This window comes from Mustelus asterias, unplaced genomic scaffold (assembly GCF_964213995.1).
Source record: "Mustelus asterias unplaced genomic scaffold, sMusAst1.hap1.1 HAP1_SCAFFOLD_510, whole genome shotgun sequence".
NCBI classification, from domain to species: domain Eukaryota; kingdom Metazoa; phylum Chordata; class Chondrichthyes; order Carcharhiniformes; family Triakidae; genus Mustelus; species Mustelus asterias.
In genome coordinates this window covers 146593-172500 of record NW_027590462.1, presented here as the reverse complement: position 1 = coordinate 172500, position 25908 = coordinate 146593, and the positions used below count along the sequence as shown (strand labels likewise).

General features: G+C 51.6%; 1 protein-coding gene across 1 annotated transcript in view; it reads right to left on the bottom strand.

Moving 5' to 3' along the window:
• LOC144486901 (puratrophin-1-like) overlaps positions 1 to 25908 on the bottom strand; it is a 249901-nt gene that overhangs the window by 78155 nt on the left and 145838 nt on the right. Inside the window, exons 4-5 of the mRNA XM_078204932.1 lie at positions 14796 to 15748; positions 9353 to 9602 (exon numbers count right to left, since the gene is read on the bottom strand). Coding sequence (XP_078061058.1) covers positions 9353 to 9602; positions 14796 to 15748 — 1203 coding nt within the window. The remainder of the gene's footprint in view (positions 1 to 9352; positions 9603 to 14795; positions 15749 to 25908) is intronic.

The window sequence follows — 25908 nt, the reverse complement described above, 5'->3', positions numbered from 1 at the left end:
GAAAAATTACATCACATCAAAGTCACCAGTAAAATCGAACAAGAGAAACAACAGGAGATGAGGGAAGGGGGTGGAGGAGGCATCGGGCCAGCGGTGAGGGGGTGGGGTGGGGAGGGCAGGGGGAAAGGGCGATGAGTTGAATCCTGATAATCGGGCTGAGACAGGTGGCTCTTCCGTCTCTCAGGGCAACAAGGAGTATCGGGGGGAGGGGAATCTGAGTCCAACGATCGGCCATGACGGGAAATCATAAGGCCTTTGACAAGGTCCCTCATGGGAGGTTAGTTAGGAAGGTTCAGTCGCTGGGTATACATGGGGAGGTAGTAAATTGGATTAGACACTGGCTCAATGGAAGTAGCCAGAGAGTGGTTGTGGAGGATTGCTTCTCTGAGTGGAGGCCTGTGACTAGTGGTGTGCCGCAGGGATCGGTGTTGGGTCCATTGTTGTTTGTCATCTATATTAATGATCTGGATGATAATGTGGTAAATTGGATCAGCAAGTTTGCTGATGATACAAAGATTGGAGGTGTAGTGGACAGTGAGGAAGGTTTTCAAAGCTTGCAGAGGGATTTGGGCCAGCTAGAAAAATGGGCTGAAATATGGCAAGTGGAGTTTAATGCAGACAAATGTGAGATATTGCACTTTGGAAGGACAAACCAAAGAAGAACGTACAGGGTAAATGGTAGGACACTGAAGAGTGCAGTTGAACAGAGGGATCTGGGAATACAGGTACAGAATTCCATAAAAGTGGCGTCACAGGTGGATAGGGTCGTAAAGAGTGCCTTTGGTACATTGGCCTTTATAAATTGGAGTATCGAGTATAAAAGTTGGAGTGTTATGGTAAGGTTATATAAGGCATTGGTGAGGCCGAATTTGGAGTATTGTGTACAGTTTTGGTCACCTAATTACAGGAAGGATATTAATAAGGTTGAAAGAGTGCAGAGAAGGTTCACAAGGATGTTGCCGGGACTTGAGAAGCTGAGTTACAGAGAGAGATTGAATAGGTTGGGACTTTATTCCCTGGAGCGTAGAAGAATGAGGGGAGATTTGATAGAGGTGTATAAAATTTTGATGGGTATAGATAGAGTGAATGCAAGCAGGCTTTTTCCACTAAGGCTAGGGGAGAAAATAACTAGAGGACATGGGTTAAGGGTGAGGGGGGAAAAGTTTAAAGGGAATATTAGGGGGCGCTCCTTCCCACAGAGAGTGGTGGGAGTGTGGAATGAGCTGCCGATGAAGTGGTAAATGCGGGGTCACTTTTAACATTTAAGAAAAACGTGGACGGGTACATGGATGAGAGGGGTGTGGAGGGATATGGTCCAAGTGCAGGTCAGTGGGACGAGCCACAAAAATGCTTCAGCACAGGCAAGAAGGGCCAAAAGGCCTGTTTCTGTGCTGTAATGTTCTATGGTTCTATGTGGAGATGCCGGCATTGGACTGGGGTGATCACAGTAAGAAGTCTCACAACGCCAGGTTACAGCGGCACAGTGGTTAGCATTGCTGCCTCAGGGCCCCAGGTTCGATTCCCGGTTTGGGTCACTGTCTGTGTGGAGTTCTCTCTGTGTCTGCGTGGGTTTCCTCCGGGTGCCCGGTTTCCTCCCACAGTCCAAAGATGTGCGGGTTAGGTGCGTTGGCCATGGTAAATTACTCCTTAGTGTCAGGGGAACTAGCAAGGGTAAATGCATGGCGCTATGGGGATAGGGCCTGGGTGGGATTGTGGTCAATGCAGATGCAGTACGGAGAATCATAGAAACCCTACAGTGCAGAAAGAGGCCATTCGGCCCATCGAGTCTGCACCGACCACAATCCCACCCAGGCCCTACTCCCATATCCCTACATATTTACCCACTAATCCCTCTAACCTACCCATCTCAAGACAATAAAGGGCAATTTTAGCATGGCCAATCAACCTAACCCGCACATCTTTGGACTGTGGGAGGAAACCGGAGCACCCGGAGGAAACCCACGCAGACACGAGGAGAATGTGCAAACTCCACACAGACAGTGACCCGAGCCGGGAATCGAACCCAGGTGCCTGGAGCTGTGAAGCAGCAGTGCTAACCACTGCGCTACCGTGCCGCCTGAGAAGGGGAGGTCCTGTCTTTTTGTGTATCTTCCTGTGGCGGCACTGTCGCACAGGATGGCAATTACGCTCAGCGCAAGGAACCCACACAACCTCTCCTCTGTCCCCCGACACTGCATTAAAAGACTTTGGACGGGATTTTCCACCGCTGGGATTCTCTATCTTGGGGGCACTATTTAGAATCAAGGGGTCGCCCTTTTAGGACAGAGATGAGGAGAATTCTTTTTCTTTCAGAGGGTTTGGGACTCTCTGAGGGCGGTGGGGGCGGAGGGTCGCTAATTTCTTTTTTTGGGCAGAGGTAAACATAGATGCAAGAAGCAGGAGGCCATTTGGCCCTTCAAGCCTGCTCCACCATTCATTTTGATCATGGCTGATCATCGAATTCAATATCTTGATACCGCTCTTCCCACCACCCCCCATATCCCTCAATCCCTTTAGCCCCAAGAGCTATATCTAATTTCTTCTTCAAATCAGACAACGTTTTGGCCTCAGCTATTTTCTGTGGTAGTGAATTCCACACATTCACCACTCTCTGGTTCAGTGGTTCCCAAACTTTTTCCACTGGGCCGCACTTTCGGAATAAAAATTTGCTCGCGCCACACCGAATTTTTTATTGATAAGAAATACATTCAAAAACAAAAAAAAAACAACTTCTAGCACTGCTTGATTCATAACATGGCACGGTAGCACAGTGGTTAGCACTGCTGCTTCACTGCTCCAGGGACCCGGGTTCGATTCCCGGCTCGGGTCACTGTCTGTGTGGAGTTTGCACATTCTCCCCGTGTCTGCGTGGGTTTCCTCCGGGTGCTCCGGTTTCCTCCCACAGTCCAAAGATGTGTGGGTTAGGTTGATTGGCCGTGCTAAAATTGCCCCTTAGTGTCCTGAGATGCGTAGGTTAGAGGGATTAGCGGGTAAATGTGTAGGGATATGGGGGTAGGGCCTGGGTGGGATTGTGGTCGGTGCAGACTCGATGGGCCGAATGGCCTCTTTCTGTACTGTAGGGTTTTTAAAAAAAACATAGAACACAACTACTTTATAATTTGATCATGGGACATCCAGAAAGTATGAAACAATGCAGCTACATAAAAACATGATTCATTCCCAAAATATACTTATAGACGAGCCTCTTACATATGTAACCTTCATAGAAGAACCATAGAAAATTACAGCTCAGAAACAGGCCTTTTGGCCCTTCTTGTCTGTGCCGAACCATTTTATGCCTAGTCCCACTGACCTGCACTTGGACCATATCCCTCCACACCCCTCTCATCCATGAACCCGTCCACGTTTTTCTTAAATGTTAAAAGTGACCCCGCATTTACCACTTTATCTGGCAGCTCATTCCACACTCCCACCACTCTCTGCGTGAAGAAGCCCCCCCTAATATTCCCTTTAAACTTTTCCCCCCTCACCCTTAACCCATGCCCTCTGGTTTTTTTCTCCCCGAGCCTCAGCGGAAAAAGCCTGCTTGCATTCACTCTATCTATACCCATCAAAATCTTATACAGCTCTATCAAATCTCCCCTCAATCTTCTACGCTCCAGGGAATAAAGTCCCAACCTATTCAATCTCTCTCTGTAACTCAGCTTCTCAAGTCCCGGCAACATCCTTGTGAACCTTCTCTGCACTCTTTCAATCTTATTTACATCCTTCCTGTAACTAGGTGACCAAAACTGTACACAATACTCCAAATTCGGCCTCACCAATGCCTTATATAACCTTACCATAACACTCCAACTTTTATACTCGATACTCCGATTTATAAAGGCCAATGTACCAAAGGCACTCTTTACGACCCTATCCACCTGTGACGTCACTTTTAGGGAATTCTGTACCTGTATTCCCAGATCCCTCTGTTCAACTGCACTCTTCAGAGTCCTACCATTTACCCTGTACGTTCTTCTTTGATTTGTCCTTCCCCCAAAGTGCAATATCTCACACTTGTCTGCGTTAAATTCCATTTGCCATTTTTGAGCCCATTTTTCTAGTTGGTCCAAATCCCTCTGCAAGCTTTGAAAACCTTCCTCACTGTCCACTACACCTCCAATCTTTGTATCATCAGCAAACTTGCTGATCCAATTTACCACATTATCATCCAGATCATTGATATAGATGACAAACAACAATGGACCCAACACCGATCCCTGCGGCACACCACTAGTCACAGGCCTCCACTCAGAGAAGCAATCCTCCACAACCACTCTCTGGCTTCTTCCATTGAGCCAGTGTCTAATCCAATTTACTACCTCCCCATGTATACCTAGCGACTGAACCTTCCTAACTAACCTCCCATGAGGGGCCTTGTCAAAGGCCTTGCTGAAAATCAGGTAGACAACATCCACCGCCTTCCCTTCATCCACTTTCCTGGTAACCTCCTCGAAAAACTCCAATAGATTGGTCAAACATGACCTACCACGCACAAAGCCATGTTGACTCTCCCTAATAAGTCCCTGTCTATCCATATATTTGTAGATCCTATCCCTTATCACACCTTCCAATAACTTGCCCACCACCGACGTCAAACGTACTGGCCGATAATTTCCCGGATTTCTTTTGGAACCTTTTTTAAACGACGGAACAACATGAGCCACCCTCCAATCATCCGGCACCTCCCCCGTGAATACTGACATTTTAAATATGTCTGCCAGGGCCCCTGCAAGTTCAACACTAGCTTCCCTCAAGGTCCGTGGGAATACCCTGTCCGGTCCTGGGGATTTATCCACTCTGATTTGCCTCAAGACAGCAAGCACCTCCTCCCCTTTAATCTGTAAAGGTTCCATGGCCTCCCTACCATTTTGCCCTATTTCCGTAGACTCCATGCCCGTTTCCTCAGTAAATACGGATGCAAAAAAAAACCATTTAGTATCTCCCCCATCTCTTTTGGTTCCTTACACAGTCTACCACTCTGGTCTTCAAGAGGACCAATTTTATCCCTCACTATCCTTTTGCTCCTAACATACCTATAGAAGCTCTTTGGATTTTCCTTCACTCTGTCTGCCAAAGCAACCTCATGTCTTCTTTTAGCCCTCCTGATTTCCCTCTTAAGTAGCTTCTTGCACTTTTTATACTCCTCGAGCATCTGATGTGTTCCTTGCTGCCTGTACATTTCATACAACTCTCTCTTCCTCTTAATCAGTGTTACAATCTCCCTCGAGAACCAAGGTTCCTTATTCCTATTTATTTTGCCTTTAATCCTGACAGGAACATACAAACTCTGCACTCTCAAAATTTCTCCTTTGAAGGCCTCCCACTTTCCATTTACATCCTTACCAGAGAACAGCCTGTGCCAATCCACACTTCCCAGATCCCTTCTCATTTCATCAAATTTGGCCTTTTTCCAGTTCAGAACTTCAACTTCAACTTCAGTAAGTATACAAACTCAATGAGAGGTGCGAGCTTGTTTTTGTCGGGTAATCTCATTTATATTAGGTCTAATTTGAGACAAACAAACTCTCATCTCCTCATCAACACAAAGAAGCCTTTCTCTTTTCTGGTCTTTGATATTTGTCAGAGCTGAAAATCCCTGTTCACAACAATATGTCGTGGAGAGCTGTAGAAGAATAGCTAATGCTCTTGAAGAGATGCGTGGATACTGTTTCTGGTTGTATATCCAAAAAGAGTCCAGTGGCATACTCCCGTGTTTCATTTTCAAGGTGCGATCACTCGAAATGCAGGCCATTTCCTCCTCCTCATCCAATGTTAGACCTGAACAGCTGGAATTCCCAAAGGGGTCTCTAACCCAGTCGAATGTTTCTGTAGACAACGAAGGGAAGTAATGATCAATCTTTTCTACCAGTGTTGCAAGATGTTCCTTGTTGAGACCGTACAATTCATTGCTTGTTTTAGAACTTTTTACCAGTGGGAACATTTCGAGGTTATGTTGCATCGCTCTTCCGAGCTGGAGCTGAAGCTTTTTTTTGAATGCAGCTAGTTTGTCTTTAGCTGTGAGGATATTGTCATCGCGGCCTTGCACACTGGCATTGAGCACATTCAACCGGGAAAAGATATTGGCCAAATATGCCAGCTTGGCACACCAGTCATTGTCATCCAGTTGGTGGTACAATGGGTTCCCTTCTCGTTCCAAAAATTCTCTTAATTCGTTCTTCAGTTCCAACACCCGATTTAAAACTTTTCCGCGGGACATCCAGCGAACTTCTGAGTGCAGAATTAGGCATTGATGTTTTGATTCCATGTCTTTACAGAGTTGAGCAAATAACCGCGTCTTTAGTGGTTTTGCTTTAATGAAGTTCACAATGCGCACAGTCTGATCTAGAACCAACTTCAAATCAGCTACAAGAGTCTTGGTGATTAATGCCTCTCTGTGTAAAAAACAGTGAGTTGATATAACATCTGGAATTTTCTGTTTGATGAGTGCCGCCAAGCCTCCCACATTCCCTACCATACATGGCGCTCCATCCGTACAAATTCCAATGCAAGAATCCCATGAAATCTCAACTTTTTCCAAATACTCAGACAAGGTTTGGAAAATGTCTTGTCCTCTGGTATGCTTTTCAAGTTCCTTGCAAAATAGAAACTGTGTGATTATTTCGTCATTGTGAATGAATCTGATATAGGCAAGCAACTGGGCTTTTCCACGAATGTCGGTCGATTCATCAACTTGAATGGCAAATTTAGAATTCTTCATGCTTTCGGAAACACGCTTCTCAATATTAGCTGACATATCAACTATTCTTCTGCGAATTGTATTATCAGACAAAGGAATTCCCATAACTTCTCGCTCAGCATCATCACCAAACAAAGTTTTCACAATCAAGCTGCAGGCTGAATCAAGTTTTCAGCTATTGTATAGAGTCATAGAAGTTTACAACATGGAAACAGGCCCTTCGGCCCAACTTGTCCATGCCGCCCTTTTTTGTACCACTAAGCTAGTCCCAATTGCCTGCATTTGGCCCATATCCCTCTCTACCCATCTTATCCATGCAACTGTCTAAATGTTTTTTAAAAGACAAAATTTTACCTGCTATGTATGTGGTTTTGTCTGTTGAGCAATCAATTCAGCCACTTGGTAAGATACGATCTGCATCTTATCTGAGACTGTCATTCGTTTTTCGAAATATGATCGTTGGCATTTCTGCTGTTCCAAAAGCCTTTCAAAATATTGAACATCCTTGTTTGCCAGATTTCCACGTTTTGATGTCTTTTCATCTTGCTTGGGACCATATTGGAATTGGAAAGATTCTCACCACAGATCAAACACACAGGCCGAGGTACGTTTTCATCTCCAGTCCATGTGAAACCGAGACTCAGATAGCTTTCCATATATTGTCGACAAACTTTCTTTTTTGGAGGTTTGCTTGGGCCTGCTACTGGTGTAGAATTAAACGACTCTTCTTCAGCACCCTGTTCGAACGGCGATTCTGGATCACAACGTGGACTCGGATCGTCCTCAGCATCACTTGATGCTCTTGCTCTCACTTTGGAAAAATATCTATCCATGTTTAAATGTTTCTTTGATTGTCCCTGAATCTTCCCGCCACACTTGCCATCCTCTCTCACCGCACCAGTGCGGCGCGCCGCACCCTTTGGGAACCACTGCTCTGGATGACGAAATTTCTCCTCACCTCAGTCCTAAAACTATGAGCCCTAGTTCTGGACTTCCCCCACCTTCGGGCACATTCTTTCTGAATCTACCGTGTCTGGATAGATTCTTGTCAGGCAAAGGGGCAGTGGGTAGACTGGGGAATGTGGTACTTGACGCACAAGGAGATCAGCTGATGACTTTATCAAATGGCGGAGCAGGTTTGAGGATGGACGAGTGGCTACACAGGAACATGGGAATTAGGAGCAGAGGTAGGCAAATTCAGCCCTTTGAGCGACACGGTGGCACAGTGGTCAGCGCAGCTGCCTCACAGCTCCAGGGACCCGGGTTCGATTCTGGCCTCGGGTCACTGTCTGTGAGAAGTCCTGCACGTTCTCCCCGTGTCTGCATGGGTTTCCTCCAACACTCCAAATTATGTGCAGGCTAAGTTGATTAGCCATGCTAAATTGTTCCTCAGTGTCCAAGATCATAGAAATCATAGAAACCCTACAGTGCAGAAGGAGGCCATTCGGCCCATCGAGTCTGCACCGACCACAATCCCACCCAGGCCCTACCCCCACATATTTTACCCGCTAATCCCTCTAACCTACGCATCTCTGGACTCTAAGGGGCAATTTTTAACCTGGCCAATCAACCTAACCCGCACATCTTTGGACGTGCTGATGCAGGCCCAAGCAAACCTCCAAGATGTGCAGGTTGGGTGGATTGGCCAGGCTAAATTGCCCCTTATTGTCCAAAGATGTGTAAATTCGGTGGATTGGTCATGCTAAATTGCCCCTTAGTGTTCGGGCGATGTCAGGGGAATTAGCAGGGGTAAACATGTTGGGTTTAAGGGGTAGGGTTGGGTGGGAGTGTGGCTCGATGAGTCGAATGACCTCATTCTGCACTGTAGTTTCTTTGATTTTATGAGCCTGCTTCGCCTTCGTATCAGGTCATGGCTGATTACGTGGGGGAGAGGAGGGCTGGAGCCCCCTTCGATTGGCACAGCTCCTGCGGTACTGCCACCGGGAATGCCGGTCTACCTCTGATGCACTATCAATTACGACACGAAGACTCCAGTGAGTGAGGGAAACTAATAGGCTTTTATTCACAGAGAACAGGAGCACACCCTTGTAGCTGACCTGGTCTAGACTGAGGCGAGGAGGAGGAACCATCAGCTTTATACCCCACTCTGGGTGGAAAGGGAGGAGTCTCGGGTGGAAAGGGAGGAGTCTCGGGCCAGGTGCAGCATGGGTGTGTCCAGGCACATACATGTAGTAACAGTGGTTCACCAAAACCTCCCTTGGTGAGGCTGGGGGGGGGAGACCTGGAAATTTTGCTGAGGAAGACTATTTCCTCGGGTGGATGGAGCTATTACAAGGGGGCATAACTATAGGGTTCATGGTGGGAGATATAGGAAGGATTTCAGAGGTAGGTTCCTTACTCAGAGAGTGGTTGGGGTGTGGAATGGACTGCCTGCAGTGATAGTGGAGTCAGACACTTTAGGAACATTTAAGCGGTTATTGGATAGGCACATGGAGCACACCAGGATGATAGGGAGTGGGATAGCTTGATCTTGGTTTCAGATAAAGCTCGGCACAACATCGAGGGCCGAAGGGCCTGTTCTGTGCTGTACTGTTCTATGTTCTATGAAAGGAGGGGGGGGAGGGTGTGGCGAACTGAAGACCCTGGCTCAGACCGGAAGTGGTGAGTGGGGTGCATGCGCGTACTCACGTGATGCAGGAAGCACTCGCCCAGGCGGAGCGGGTGAGCCAGGCAGCCCCGCAGCTCCGGCAGCAGGCAGTGCCGGTGGAAGGCCAGCAGCTTCTCCAGGTTGCCGAACACCACGCCCCGCTTGCCCCGCAGGCCCTGCGGCACGTCCGGCCGGTCCATCTCTGGGAAGTAGTTCTCCACCACGTGCGCCAGCGAGCCGACGTACTCCTGCTCCGCCGCCAACGCCTCTGCCAATGAGTGCCGGGGTTTGCTGAGAGAGGTGGGGGGGGTGGAGAGAATAAAACTTGCAGTGAGCTGGGAGACACAGAATGGAGGCATGGTGCCACCACCGCTGGTGGGAGCTCCTAATTGCGACGGGATGCGTTGATAAGTACTCCCTTAATGGCCGGCACTGCTGCCTCACAGCGCCAGGGACCCGGGTTCGATTCCCGGCTCGGGTCACGGTCTGTGCGAAGTCTGCACGCTCTCCCCGTGTCTGCGTGGGTTTCCTCCGGGTGCTCCGGTTTCCTCCCACAGTCCAAAGATGTGCCGGTTAGGTACATTGGCCGTGCTGAAATTCTCCCTCAGTGTAACCCGAACAGCCGCCAACTGTGGCGACTATGGGATTTTCACAGTAACTTCATTGCAGTGTTAATGTAAGCCTACTTGCGACACTAATAAATAAACTTGAAACTTAAAATCCCTACAGTGCAGAAAGAGGCCATTCAGCCCATCGAGTCTGCACCGACAACAATCCCAACCAGGCCCCATCCCCATAACCAACGTATTTGCCCTGCTAATCCGCCTGACACTAAGGGGCAATTTAGTATGGCCGATCCACCTAACCTGCACATCTTTGGACTGTAGGAAGAAACTGGAGCACCCGGAGGAAACCACGCAGACTCCACACAGACAGTGATCCGAGGTCGGAATCGAACCCAGGTCCCCGGTGCTGTGAGGCAGCAGTGCTAACCACCGTGCTGCCCCATACTACTATAATCGCCCCGATATAGTTTGAAAACATTGGTTATGGACCAATGGAGTTCGCCCTCAATCTGTATCTGAGAAGCAATGTCAGAGTGAATCGCGTGGTGCCCCACAATTACAGACCCCATTATCTTACTGTCAGCAAAGTGAAAGAGGGGGGGCGTTTAGGGGGGTTTGCGCAATGTTGGGAGGACGTGCTGTCTGGACTCGAGGAGGGATGGTCAGAGGGTGATGGCCTGTCGTACAGGTGTGATGATGAGCAATGAATTGTCTTTAGTGCAGTGAAAGGACTCGAGGTTTATCGGAAAATGGTCCACGGGCAGAGATATTAGGACAGGTGATTGGTCAAAGAGGTAGGTCTTAAGGACTGGCTTAAAGGGCAGAGAGAGAGAGAGAGAGACAGACAGTGAGGGAGAGAGACAGAGATAGAGATACAGAGAGAGATAGAGAGACTTAAGAGCTAGAGAGAGAAAGAGAGAGACAGAGAAAGAAACATAGAAACTAAAAGCAGGAGTAGGCCATTCGGCCCTTTGAACCTGCTCCACCATTCATTATGATCATGGCTGATCATCGAATTCAATATCCTGATCCCCTCTTCCTCCCATATCCCTCGATCCCTTCAGCCCCAAGAACTATATCTAATTTCTCCTTCAAATCAGACAACATTTTGGCCTCAGCTACTTCCACCCTCTGGGAGAAGAAATTTCTCCTCAACTCAGTCCTAAAAGGTTTACCCCTTATCCTCAAATGATGACCTCCTAGTTCTGGACTTTCCCCACCATCGGGAACATTCTTTCTGAATCTACCCTGTCTAACCCTGTTACAATTTTATAAGTTTCTATGAGATCCCCTCTCACTCTCCCAAACTCCAGTGAATATAATCCGAACTGACTTAATGTCTCCTCATATGACAGACCTGCCATCCCAGGAATCAGCCTGGTAAACCTTCGCTGCGCTCCCTCTATAGCAAGGACATCCTTCCTCAGATAAGGAGACCAAAACTGCCCACAATACTCCAGGTGTGGCCTCACCAACACCCTGTACAATTGCAGCAAAACATCCCTCTCCCTGTACTCAAATCCTCTCACTATGAAGGCCAACATACCATTCGCCTTCTTTACTGCCTGCTGTACCTGCGCGCTTACTCTCAGCGACTGATGCACGAGGACTCCAAGGTCTCGTTGAGTATCCACATCCCTCAAAGACAGACAGAGAGTCAGACAGAAAAAGAGAGACAGAGAAAGAAAGAGACAGAGAAAGAGAGAGACAGATAAAGAGAGAGAGAGACAGAGAAAGAGAGGGAGAGACAGAGAAAGAGAGAGAAATAGAGAAAGAGAGAAGCAGAGAAAGAGAGAGAGAGTCAGAGGAAGAAAGAGAGACAAGGAAAGAGAAAGAGAGAGAGAGACAAGGATAGAGAGAGAAAAAGAAAGAGAGAGGAAGAGAGAGAGAAAGGAAGAAAGTCGGAGAGAGAGAGACAGAGAGAGAGACAGAGAGATAGAGAGAGAGAGACAGAGAGAGAGAGACAGAGAGAGACAGAGAGGCAGAGAAAGGCAGAGAGAGAGACAGAGTAAAAGAGAGACAGAGTCAGAGAGAAACAGAGTCAGAGAGAGAGAGAGAGACAAACAGAGAGAGAGACAGAGAGAAAGAGTGAGAGAGAAAGAGAGAGAGCGAGAGAGAGGGAGAGCGAGAGAGGGAGAGCGAGAGAGGGAGAGCGAGAGAGGGAGAGCGAGAGAGGGAGAGCGAGAGAGGGAGAGCGAGAGAGGGAGAGCGAGAGCGAGAGAGCGAGAGCGAGAGAGCGAGAGCGAGAGAGGGAGAGCGAGAGAGGGAGAGCGAGAGAGGGAGAGCGAGAGAGGGAGAGCGAGAGCGAGAGAGGGAGAGCGAGAGAGGGAGAGCGAGAGAGGGAGAGCGAGAGAGGGAGAGCGAGAGAGGGAGAGCGAGAGAGGGAGAGCGAGAGAGGGAGAGCGAGACAGGGAGAGCGAGACAGGGAGAGCGAGACAGGGAGAGCGAGACAGGGAGAGCGAGACAGGGAGAGCGAGACAGGGAGAGCGAGACAGGGAGAGCGAGACAGGGAGAGCGAGACAGGGAGAGCGAGACAGGGAGAGCGAGACAGGGAGAGCGAGACAGGGAGAGCGAGACAGGGAGAGCGAGACAGGGAGAGCGAGACAGGGAGAGCGAGACAGGGAGAGCGAGACAGGGAGAGCGAGACAGGGAGAGCGAGACAGGGAGAGCGAGACAGGGAGAGCGAGACAGGGAGAGCGAGACAGGGAGAGCGAGACAGGGAGAGCGAGACAGGGAGAGCGAGACAGGGAGAGCGAGACAGGGAGAGCGAGACAGGGAGAGCGAGACAGGGAGAGCGAGACAGGGAGAGCGAGACAGGGAGAGCGAGACAGGGAGAGCGAGACAGGGAAAGGGAGACAGGGAAAGGGAGACAGGGAAAGGGAGACAGGGAATGGGAGACAGGGAAAGGGAGACAGGGAAAGGGAGACAGGGAAAGGGAGACAGGGAAAGGGAGACAGGGAAAGGGAGACAGGGAATGATAGAGAGACAGAGAGAAACAGAGATAGGGAGAAAGAAAGAGACAGAAAGAGAGAGGTGAGAGAGACAGAGAGAGAGAGAGACAGACTGACAAAGAGTGAGAGACAAAGAGAGAGAGAGAGAGGTGGAAGGATTTAGGGAGGGAATTCCCAACCAACTGAAGGCATGGCTGCCAGTGGTGGAGTGATTGAAATCAGAGGATGGGGTGTGTGGGAGGGGGGGGCGGGAGGAATGTGGTCAGGATTCCAGAATTGGAGCAGTGCAGTAATCTCAGTGAGTCATGGGGACAGGAGGAGATTGTGGAGATAGGAAGGGTCGGGGGGAAGGAGGAGATAGGAAGGGTCGGGGGGAAGGAGGAGATAGGAAGGGTCGGGGGGAAGGAGGAGATAGGGAGGGTCGGGGGGAAGGAGGAGATAGGAAGGGTCGGGGGGAAGGAGGAGATAGGAAGGGTCGGGGGGAAGGAGGAGATAGGAAGGGTCGGGGGAAGGAGGAGATAGGAAGGGTCGGGGGGAAGGAGGAGATAGGAAGGGTCGGGGGGAAGGAGGAGATAGGAAGGGTCGGGGGAAGGAGGAGATAGGAAGGGTCGGGGGAAGGAGGAGATAGGAAGGGTCGGGGGGAAGGAGGAGATAGGAAGGGTCGGGGGAAGGAGGAGATAGGAAGGGTCGGGGGGAAGGAGGAGATAGGAAGGGTCGGGGGGAAGGAGGAGATAGGAAGGGTCGGGGGGAAGGTGGGAGATAGGAAGGGTCGGGGGGAAGGAGGGAGATAGGAAGGGTCGGGGGGAAGGAGGAGATAGGAAAGGTCGGGGGGAAGGAGGAGATAGGAAAGGTCGGGGGGAAGGAGGGAGATAGGAAGGGTCGGGGGGAAGGAGGAGATAGGAAAGGTCGGGGGGAAGGAGGGAGATAGGAAGGGTCGGGGGGAAGGAGGAGATAGGAAGGGTCGGGGGGAAGGTGGGAGATAGGAAAGGTCGGGGGGAAGGAGGAGATAGGAAAGGTCGGGGGGAAGGAGGGAGATAGGAAGGGTCGGGGGGAAGGAGGAGATAGGAAGGGTCGGGGGGAAGGTGGGAGATAGGAAGGGTCGGGGGGAAGGAGGGAGATAGGAAGGGTCGGGGGGAAGGAGGAGATAGGAAAGGTCGGGGGGAAGGAGGGAGATAGGAAGGGTCGGGGGGAAGGAGGAGATAGGAAGGGTCGGGGGGAAGGAGGAGATAGGAAGGGTCGGGGGGAAGGAGGGAGATAGGAAGGGTCGGGGGGAAGGAGGGAGATAGGAAGGGCCGGGGGGAAGGTGGGAGATAGGAAGGGTCGGGGGGAAGGAGGGAGATAGGAAGGGTCGGGGGGAAGGAGGGAGATAGGAAGGGTCGGGGGGAAGGAGGGAGATAGGAAGGGCCGGGGGGAAGGTGGGAGATAGGAAGGGTCGGGGGGAAGGTGGGAGATAGGAAGGGTCGGGGGGAAGGAGGGAGATAGGAAGGGTCGGGGGGAAGGAGGAGATAGGAAGGGTCGGGGGGAAGGTGGGAGATAGGAAGGGTCGGGGGGAAGGAGGAGATAGGAAGGGTCGGGGGGAAGGAGGGAGATAGGAAGGGTCGGGGGGAAGGAGGGAGATAGGAAGGGCCGGGGGGAAGGTGGGAGATAGGAAGGGTCGGGGGGAAGGTGGGAGATAGGAAGGGTCGGGGGGAAGGAGGGAGATAGGAAGGGTCGGGGGGAAGGAGGAGATAGGAAGGGTCGGGGGGAAGGTGGGAGATAGGAAGGGTCGGGGGGAAGGAGGGAGATAGGAAGGGCCGGGGGGAAGGTGGGAGATAGGAAGGGTTGGGGGGAAGGTGGGAGAGAGCTGGCTAGGCCAGGGAGGGTGGGAATATTAAAATGAAGGCGCTGTTTGAGCGGAGTGGGTGCCGTGATTGAGGGAGAGGCTGGGTGGAAAGGGTGGGTCACCGGTGTCCTGCATGCCCACCTACCTGCCAGTGGCCTGCGGGCCGCCCCAGGGGGCATCAGGCAGGGGGACGCCAGCCCTGGCCAGCATGACGTGTTCCTTGGGCGAGCAGGTCCTGTCCACCACCTCGGTGCTGCTGACCTCCAGACCTCTGATGAGGACGCCCGTGCCACTGCCACTGGCGTCGCTGCCGGTCTCGCTGAGGGATCTCTGGCTGAAGCCGCCGTGGAGGGTCTCCTGCGGGGGGTGGTGGTCACGAGGAGGGGAGGGGAAGCCTCCCTGGGCCCGGCGCACCACCCGCGGCGAGCCGGGGGGGCGGCGAAGGAGGCGGAGAGGGGGGGGCAGGTCGTTGCCGCGGACATCCGGGGTCGAGGCGTAGACGGGCGAGAAGGACCGCGCCAGGTTGGAGCTGCGGCCGGGCAGGCCTGCCCACTCATCGGGGCCGCAGCCCTCAGAGGACGAAGCCAGGGAGAGGGCCGAGAGGGCGGATCCCGTCCACTCCAGCCCGTCCAACAGGCCGCCGCCGCAGCTCCCGTCATCCATGAGCGAGGCGGCGCTGAGCGAGGGGCTGAGCGAGGCGGCACCGGGGGGCCAGGGGCTCCTGCGTCCTGGGGCCCGCTGACCCGCCGCCGCCGCCCCCTCAGGCGCCCACCGCTGGCAGAGCCACCCGGGGCTGGGCTGCCCTGCCCCCTGGGCGGCGCCGCAGGTCCCGAGGGCGGCCTCCAGCTTACGGCCAGCCTCTGCCTGACTCTCGCGGCACTTGGCCCGGCAGCTGGCCCACTGCTGCAGGCAGCGCGGGTCCCCCAGCTCCTCGGCCAGCCGCCGCATCTCCTGGAAGCGGGAGTCGGGGATCTCGGGGTGTCGGAGGGACAGGCGACGCAGGCTGGCCAGGGCAGTGTCGCAGTGCCGGGGCGATAGGCAATGGTCCATGCTGATGCCGGCCAGGATCCGGATGGTGCCCAACACCCAGCTGTAGGCCTGCGGGACGAGACAAAGAGGAGAATCAGAACGGTGGATACTGTGTGGCAGTGAGTGTGTTACTGACTGTATCTGTACTGATGTTAATCCAGCTCCCTCACACTGTCACTCAGTAACCCCTCTCCCCCAGCACCCTGTGTTACTGACTGTATCTGTACTGATGTTAATCCAGCTCCCTCACACTGTCACTCAGTAACCCCTCTCCCCCAGCACCCTGTGTTACTGACTGTATCTGTACTGATGTTAATCCAGCTCCCTCACACTGTCACTCAGTAACCCCTCTCCCCCAGCACCCTGTGTTACTGACTGTATCTGTACTGATGTAAATCCAGCTCCCTCACACTGTCACTCAGTAACCCCTGTCCCCCAGCACCCTGTGTTACTGACTGTATCTGTACTGATGTAAATCCAGCTCCCTCACACTGTCACTCAGTAACCCCTCTCCCCCAGCACCCTGTGTTACTGACTGTATCTGTACTGATGTTAATCCAGCTCCCTCACACTGTCACTCAGTAACCCCTCTCCCCCAGCACCCTGTGTTACTGACTGTATCTGTACTGATGTTAATTCAGCTCCCTCACCCTGTCACTCAGTAAACCCTCTCCGTCCAACACCTTGTGTTACTGACTGTATCTGTACTGATGTTAATCCAGCTCCCTCACACTGTCACACAGTAACCCCTCTCCCCCCAACACCTTGTGTTACTGACTGTATCTGTACTGATGTAAATCCAGCTCCCTCACACTGTCACTCAGTAACCCCTCTCCGCCCAGCACCCTGTGTTACTGACTGTATCTGTACTGATGTTAATCCAGCTCCCTCACACTGTCACTCAGTAACCCCTCTCTCCCACAGCACCCTGTGTTACTGACTGTATCTGTACTGATGTTAATCCAGCTCCCTCACACTGTCACTCAGTAACCCCTGTCCCCCAGCACCCTGTGTTACTGACTGTATCTGTACTGATGTTAATCCAGCTCCCTCACACTGTCACTCAGTAACTCCTCTCCCCCAGCACCCTGTGTTACTGACTGTATCTGTACTGATGTTAATCCAGCTCCCTCACACTGTCACTCAGTAACCCCTCTCCCCCAGCACCCTGTGTTACTGACTGTATCCATACTGATGTTAATCCAGCTCCCTCACACTGTCACTCAGTAACCCCTCTCCCCCAGCACCCTGTGTTACTGACTATCTGTACTGATGTGAATCCAGCTCCCTCACACTGTCACTCAGTAACCCCTCTCCCCCAGCACCCTGTGTTACTGACTGTATCTGTACTGATGTTAATCCAGCCCCCTCACACTGTCACTCAGTAACCCCTCCCCCCCCAGCACCCTGTGTTACTGACTGTATCTGTACGGATGTTAATCCAGCTCCCTCACACTGTCACTCAGTAACCCCTCTCCCCCCAGCACCCTGTGTTACTGACTGTATCCGTACTGATGTTAATCCAGCTCCCCCACACTGTCACTCAGTAACCCCTCTCCCCCCAACACCCTGTGTTACTGACTGCATCCATACTGATGTTAATCCAGCTCCCTCACACTGTCACTCAGTAACCCCTCTCCCCCAGCACCCTGTGTTACTGACTGTATCCATACTGATGTTAATCCAGCTCCCTCACACTGTCACTCAGTAACCCCTCTCCCCCAGCACCCTGTGTTACTGACTATCTGTACTGATGTTAATCCAGCTCCCTCACACTGTCACTCAGTAACCCCTCTCCCCCAGCACCCTGTGTTACTGACTGTATCTGTACTGATGTTAATCCAGCTCCCTCACACTGTCACTCAGTAACCCCTGTCCCCCAGCACCCTGTGTTACTGACTGTATCTGTACTGATGTTAATCCAGCCCCCTCACACTGTCACTCAGTAACCCCTCTCCCCCAGCACCCTGTGTTACTGACTGTATCTGTACTGATGTTAATCCAGCTCCCTCACACTGTCACTCAGTAACCCCTCTCCCCCCAGCACCCTGTGTTACTGACTGTATCCGTACTGATGTTAATCCAGCTCCCTCACACTGTCACTCAGTAACCCCTCTCCCCCAGCACCCTGTGTTACTGACTGTATCTGTACTGATGTTAATCCAGCTCCCTCACACTGTCACTCAGTAACCCCTCTCCCCCCAGCACCCTGTGTTACTGACTGTAACCGTACTGATGTTAATCCAGCTCCCTCACACCGTCACTCAGTAACCCCTCTCCCCCCAACACCCTGTGTTACTGACTGTATCCATACTGATGTTAATCCAGCTCCCTCACACTGTCACTCAGTAACCCCTCTCCCCCCAGCACCCTGCGTTACTGACTGTATCCATACTGATGTTAATCCAGCTTCCTCACACTGTCACTCAGTAACCCCTCTCTCCCCAGCACCCTGTGTTACTGACTGTATCTGTACTGATGTTAATCCAGCTCTCTCACACTGTCACTCAGTAACTCCTCTCCCCCCAGCACCCTGTGTTACTGACTGTATCTGTACGGATGTTAATCCAGCTCCCTCACACTGTCACTCAGTAACCCCTCTCCCCCCAACACCCTGCGTTACTGACTGTATCCGTACTGATGTTAATCCAGCTTCCTCACACTGTCACTCAGTAACCCCTCTCCCCCCAGCACCCTGTGTTACTGACTGTATCTGTACTGATGTTAATCCAGCTCCCTCACACTGTCACTCAGAAACATCTCTCCCCCCAACACCCTGTGTTACTGACTGTATCCATACTGATGTTAATCCAGCTCCCTCACACCGTCACTCAGTAACCCCTCTCCCCCCAACACCCTGTGTTACTGACTGTATCCATACTGATGTTAATCCAGCTCCCTCACACTGTCACTCAGTAACCCCTCTCCCCCAGCACCGTGTGTTACTGACTGTATCTGTACTGATGTTAATCCAGCTCCCACACACTGTCACTCAGTAACCCCTCTCCCCCAGCACCCTGTGTTACTGACTGTATCTGTACTGATGTTAATCCAGCTCCCTCACACTGTCACTCAGTAAACCCTCTCCCCCCAGCACCCTGTGTTACTGACTGTATCTGTACTGATGTTAATCCAGCTCCCTCACACTGTCACTCAGTAACCCCTCTCTCCCCAGCACCCTGTGTTACTGACTGTATCTGTACTGATGTTAATCCAGCTCCCTCACACTGTCACTCAGTAACCCCTCTCCCCCAGCACCCTGTGTTACTGACTGTATCTGTACTGATGTAAATCCAGCTCCCTCATACTGTCACTCAGTAACCCCTCTCCCCCAGCACCCTGTGTAACTGACTGTATCTGTACTGATGTTAATCCAGCTCCCTCACACTGTCACTCAGTAACCCCTCTCCCCCAGCACCCTGTGTTACTGACTGTATCTGTACTGATGTTAATCCAGCTCCCTCACACTGTCACTCAGTAACCCCTCTCCCCCCAGCACCCTGTGTTACTGACTGTATCTGTACTGATGTTAATCCAGCTCCCTCACACTGTCACTCAGTAACCCCTCTCTCCCCCAGCACCCTGTGTTACAGACTGTATCTGTACTGATGTTAATCCAGCTCCCTCACACTGTCACTCAGTAACCCCTCTCCCCCAGCACCCTGTGTTACTGACTGTATCTGTACTGATGTTAATCCAGCTCCCTCACACTGTCACTCAGTAACCCCTCTCCCCCAGCACCCTGTGTTACTGACTGTATCTGTACTGATGTTAATCCAGCTCCCTCACACTGTCACTCAGTAACCCCTCTCCCCCCAGCACCCTGTGTTACTGACTGTATCTGTACTGATGTTAATCCAGCTCCCTCACCCTGTCACTCAGTAACCCCTCTCTCCCCAGCACACTGTGTTACTGACTGTATCTGTACTGATGTTAATCCAGCTCCCTCACCCTGTCACTCAGTAACCCCTCTCCCCCAGCACCCTGTGTTACTGACTGTATCTGTACTGATGTTAATTCAGCTCCCTCACACTGTCACTCAGTAACCCCTCTCCCCCAGCACCCTGTGTTACTGACTGTATCTGTACTGATGTTAATTCAGCTCCCTCACACTGTCACTCAGTAACCCCTCTCCCCCAGCACCCTGTGTTACTGACTGTATCTGTACTGATGTAAATCCAGCTCCCTCACACTGTCACTCAGTAACCCCTCTCCCCCAGCACCCTGTGTTACTGACTGTATCTGTACTGATGTAAATCCAGCTCCCTCACACTGTCACTCAGTAACCCCTCTCCCCCAGCACCCTGTGTTACTGACTGTATCTGTACTGATGTTAATCCAGCTCCCTCACACTGTCACTCAGTAACCCCTCTCCCCCAGCACCCTGTGTTACTGACTGTATCTGTACTGATGTTAATTCAGCTCCCTCACCCTGTCACTCAGTAACCCCTCTCCGTCCAACACCTTGTGTTACTGACTGTATCTGTACTGATGTAAATCCAGCTCCCTCACACTGTCACTCACTAACCCCTCTCCCCCAGCACCCTGTGTTACTGACTGTATCTGTACTGATGTTAATTCAGCTCCCTCGCCCTGTCACTCAGTAACCCCTCTCCGTCCAACACCTTGTGTTACTGACTGTATCTGTACTGATGTTAATCCAGCTCCCTCACACTGTCACACAGTAACCCCTCTCCCCCCAACACCTTGTGTTACTGACTGTATCTGTACTGATGTAAATCCAGCTCCCTCACACTGTCACTCAGTAACCCCTCTCCGCCCAGCACCCTGTGTTACTGACTGTATCTGTACTGATGTTAATCCAGCTCCCTCACACTGTCACTCAGTAACCCCTCTCTCCCACAGCACCCTGTGTTACTGACTGTATCTGTACTGATGTTAATCCAGCTCCCTCACACTGTCACTCAGTAACCCCTGTCCCCCAGCACCCTGTGCTACTGACTGTATCTGTACTGATGTTAATCCAGCTCCCTCACACTGTCACTCAGTAACTCCTCTCCCCCAGCACCCTGTGTTACTGACTGTATCTGTACTGATGTTAATCCAGCTCCCTCACACTGTCACTCAGTAACCCCTCTCCCCCAGCACCATGTGTTACTGACTATCTGTACTGATGTGAATCCAGCTCCCTCACACTGTCACTCAGTAACCCCTCTCCCCCAGCACCCTGTGTTACTGACTGTATCTGTACTGATGTTAATCCAGCCCCCTCACACTGTCACTCAGTAACCCCTCCCCCCCCAGCACCCTGTGTTACTGACTGTATCTGTACTGATGTTAATCCAGCTCCCTCACACTGTCACTCAGTAACCCCTCTCCCCCCAGCACCCTGTGTTACTGACTGTATCCGTACTGATGTTAATCCAGCTCCCCCACACTGTCACTCAGTAACCCCTCTCCCCCCAACACCCTGTGTTACTGACTGCATCCATACTGATGTTAATCCAGCTCCCTCACACTGTCACTCAGTAACCCCTCTCCCCCAGCACCCTGTGTTACTGACTGTATCCATACTGATGTTAATCCAGCTCCCTCACACTGTCACTCAGTAACCCCTCTCCCCCAGCACCCTGTGTTACTGACTATCTGTACTGATGTTAATCCAGCTCCCTCACACTGTCACTCAGTAACCCCTCTCCCCCAGCACCCTGTGTTACTGACTGTATCTGTACTGATGTTAATCCAGCTCCCTCACACTGTCACTCAGTAACCCCTGTCCCCCAGCACCCTGTGTTACTGACTGTATCTGTACTGATGTTAATCCAGCCCCCTCACACTGTCACTCAGTAACCCCTCTCCCCCAGCACCCTGTGTTACTGACTGTATCTGTACTGATGTTAATCCAGCTCCCTCACACTGTCACTCAGTAACCCCTCTCCCCCCAGCACCCTGTGTTACTGACTGTATCCGTACTGATGTTAATCCAGCTCCCTCACACTGTCACTCAGTAACCCCTCTCCCCCAGCACCCTGTGTTACTGACTGTATCTGTACTGATGTTAATCCAGCTCCCTCACACTGTCACTCAGTAACCCCTCTCCCCCCAGCACCCTGTGTTACTGACTGTATCCGTACTGATGTTAATCCAGCTCCCTCACACTGTCACTCAGTAACCCCTCTCCCCCAGCACCCTGTGTTACTGACTGTATCTGTACTGATGTTAATCCAGCTCCCTCACACTGTCACTCAGTAACCCCTCTCCCCCCAGCACCCTGTGTTACTGACTGTAACCGTACTGATGTTAATCCAGCTCCCTCACACCGTCACTCAGTAACCCCTCTCCCCCCAACACCCTGTGTTACTGACTGTATCCATACTGATGTTAATCCAGCTCCCTCACACTGTCACTCAGTAACCCCTCTCCCCCCAGCACCCTGCGTTACTGACTGTATCCATACTGATGTTAATCCAGCTTCCTCACACTGTCACTCAGTAACCCCTCTCTCCCCAGCACCCTGTGTTACTGACTGTATCTGTACTGATGTTAATCCAGCTCTCTCACACTGTCACTCAGTAACTCCTCTCCCCCCAGCACCCTGTGTTACTGACTGTATCTGTACGGATGTTAATCCAGCTCCCTCACACTGTCACTCAGTAACCCCTCTCCCCCCAACACCCTGCGTTACTGACTGTATCCGTACTGATGTTAATCCAGCTTCCTCACACTGTCACTCAGTAACCCCTCTCCCCCCAGCACCCTGTGTTACTGACTGTATCTGTACTGATGTTAATCCAGCTCCCTCACACTGTCACTCAGAAACATCTCTCCCCCCAACACCCTGTGTTACTGACTGTATCCATACTGATGTTAATCCAGCTCCCTCACACTGTCACTCAGTAACCCCTCTCTCCCCCAGCACCCTGTGTTACTGACTGTATCTGTACTGATGTTAATCCAGCTCCCTCACACTGTCACTCAGTAACCCCTCTCCCCCAGCACCCTGTGTTACTGACTGTATCTGTACTGATGTAAATCCAGCTCCCTCATACTGTCACTCAGTAACCCCTCTCCCCCAGCACCCTGTGTAACTGACTGTATCTGTACTGATGTTAATCCAGCTCCCTCACACTGTCACTCAGTAACCCCTCTCCCCCAGCACCCTGTGTTACTGACTGTATCTGTACTGATGTTAATCCAGCTCCCTCACACTGTCACTCAGTAACCCCTCTCCCCCCAGCACCCTGTGTTACTGACTGTATCTGTACTGATGTTAATCCAGCTCCCTCACACTGTCACTCAGTAACCCCTCTCTCCCCCAGCACCCTGTGTTACAGACTGTATCTGTACTGATGTTAATCCAGCTCCCTCACACTGTCACTCAGTAACCCCTCTCCCCCAGCACCCTGTGTTACTGACTGTATCTGTACTGATGTTAATCCAGCTCCCTCACACTGTCACTCAGTAACCCCTCTCCCCCAGCACCCTGTGTTACTGACTGTATCTGTACTGATGTTAATCCAGCTCCCTCACACTGTCACTCAGTAACCCCTCTCCCCCAGCACCCTGTGTTACTGACTATCTGTACTGATGTTAATCCAGCTCCCTCACACTGTCACTCAGTAACCCCTCTCCCCCAGCACCCTGTGTTACTGACTGTATCTGTACTGATGTTAATCCAGCTCCCTCACACTGTCACTCAGTAACCCCTGTCCCCCAGCACCCTGTGTTACTGACTGTATCTGTATTGATGTTAATCCAGCCCCCTCACACTGTCACTCAGTAACCCCTCTCCCCCAGCACCCTGTGTTACTGACTGTATCTGTACTGATGTTAATCCAGCTCCCTCACACTGTCACTCAGTAACCCCTCTCCCCCCAGCACCCTGTGTTACTGACTGTATCCGTACTGATGTTAATCCAGCTCCCTCACACTGTCACTCAGTAACCCCTCTCCCCCAGCACCCTGTGTTACTGACTGTATCTGTACTGATGTTAATCCAGCTCCCTCACACTGTCACTCAGTAACCCCTCTCCCCCCAGCACCCTGTGTTACTGACTGTATCCGTACTGATGTTAATCCAGCTCCCTCACACCGTCACTCAGTAACCCCTCTCCCCCCAACACCCTGTGTTACTGACTGTATCCATACTGATGTTAATCCAGCTCCCTCACACTGTCACTCAGTAACCCCTCTCCCCCCAGCACCCTGCGTTACTGACTGTATCCATACTGATGTTAATCCAGCTTCCTCACACTGCCACTCAGTAACACCTCTCTCCCCAGCACCCTGTGTTACTGACTGTATCTGTACTGATGTTAATCCAGCTCTCTCACACTGTCACTCAGTAACTCCTCTCCCCCCAGCACCCTGTGTTACTGACTGTATCTGTACTGATGTTAATCCAGCTCCCTCACACTGTCACTCAGTAACCCCTCTCCCCCCAACACCCTGCGTCACTGACTGTATCCGTACTGATGTTAATCCAGCTTCCTCACACTGTCACTCAGTAACCCCTCTCCCCCCAGCACCCTGTGTTACTGACTGTATCTGTACTGATGTTAATCCAGCTCCCTCACACTGTCACTCAGTAACATCTCTCCCCCCAACACCCTGTGTTACTGACTGTATCCATACTGATGTTAATCCAGCTCCCTCACACCGTCACTCAGTAACCCCTCTCCCCGCAACACCCTGTGTTACTGACTGTATCCATACTGATGTTAATCCAGCTCCCTCACACTGTCACTCAGTAACCCCTCTCCCCCAGCACCGTGTGTTACTGACTGTATCTGTACTGATGTTAATCCAGCTCCCACACACTGTCACTCAGTAACCCCTCTCCCCCAGCACCCTGTGTTACTGACTGTATCTGTACTGATGTTAATCCAGCTCCCTCACACTGTCACTCAGTAAACCCTCTCCCCCCAGCACCCTGTGTTACTGACTGTATCTGTACTGATTTTAATCCAGCTCCCTCACACTGTCACTCAGTAACCCCTCTCTCCCCCAGCACCCTGTGTTACTGACTGTATCTGTACGGATGTTAATCCAGCTCCCTCACACTGTCACTCAGTAACCCCTCTCCCCCAGCACCCTGTGTTACTGACTGTATCTGTACTGATGTTAATCCAGCCCCCTCACACTGTCACTCAGTAACCCCTCTCCCCCCAACACCCTGCGTTACTGACTGTATCCGTACTGATGTTAATCCAGCTTCCTCACACTGTCACTCAGTAACCCCTCTCCCCCCAGCACCCTGTGTTACTAACTGTATCTGTACTGATGTTAATCCAGCTCCCTCACACTGTCACTCAGTAACATCTCTCCCCCCAACACCCTGTGTTACTGACTGTATCCATACTGATGTTAATCCAGCTCCCTCACACCGTCACTCAGTAACCCCTCTCCCCCCAACACCCTGTGTTACTGACTGTATCCATACTGATGTTAATCCAGCTCCCTCACACTGTCACTCAGTAACCCCTCTCCCCCAGCACCCTGTGTTACTGACTGTATCTGTACTGATGTAAACCCAGCTCCCTCACACTGTCACTCAGTAACCCCTCTCCCCCCAGCACCCTGTGTTACTGACTGTATCTGTACTGATGTTAATCCAGCTCCCTCACACTGTCACTCAGTAACCCCTCTCCCCCCAGCACCCTGTGTTACTGACTGTATCTGTACTGATGTAAACCCAGCTCCCTCACACTGTCACTCAGTAACCCCTCTCCCCCAGCACCCTGTGTTACTGACTGTATCTGTACTGATGTTAATCCAGCTCCCTCACACTGTCACTCAGTAACCCCTCTCCCCCCAGCACCCTGTGTTACTGACTGTATCTGTACTGATGTTAATCCAGCTCCCTCACACTGTCACTCAGTAACCCCTCTCTCCCGCAGCACCCTGTGTTACTGACTGTATCTGTACTGATGTTAATCCAGCTCCCTCACCCTGTCACTCAGTAACCCCTCTCTCCCCCCAGCACCCTGTGTTACTGACTGTATCTGTACTGATGTTAATCCAGCTCCCTCACCCTGTCACTCAGTAACCCCTCTCCCCCAGCACCCTGTGTTACTGACTGTATCTGTACTAGTGTTAATTCAGCTCCCTCACACTGTCACTCAGTAACCCCTCTCCCCCAGCACCCTGTGTTACTGACTGTATCTGTACTGATGTTAATTCAGCTCCCTCACACTGTCACTCAGTAACCCCTCTCCCCAGCACCCTGTGTTACTGACTGTATCTGTACTGATGTTAATCCAGCTCCC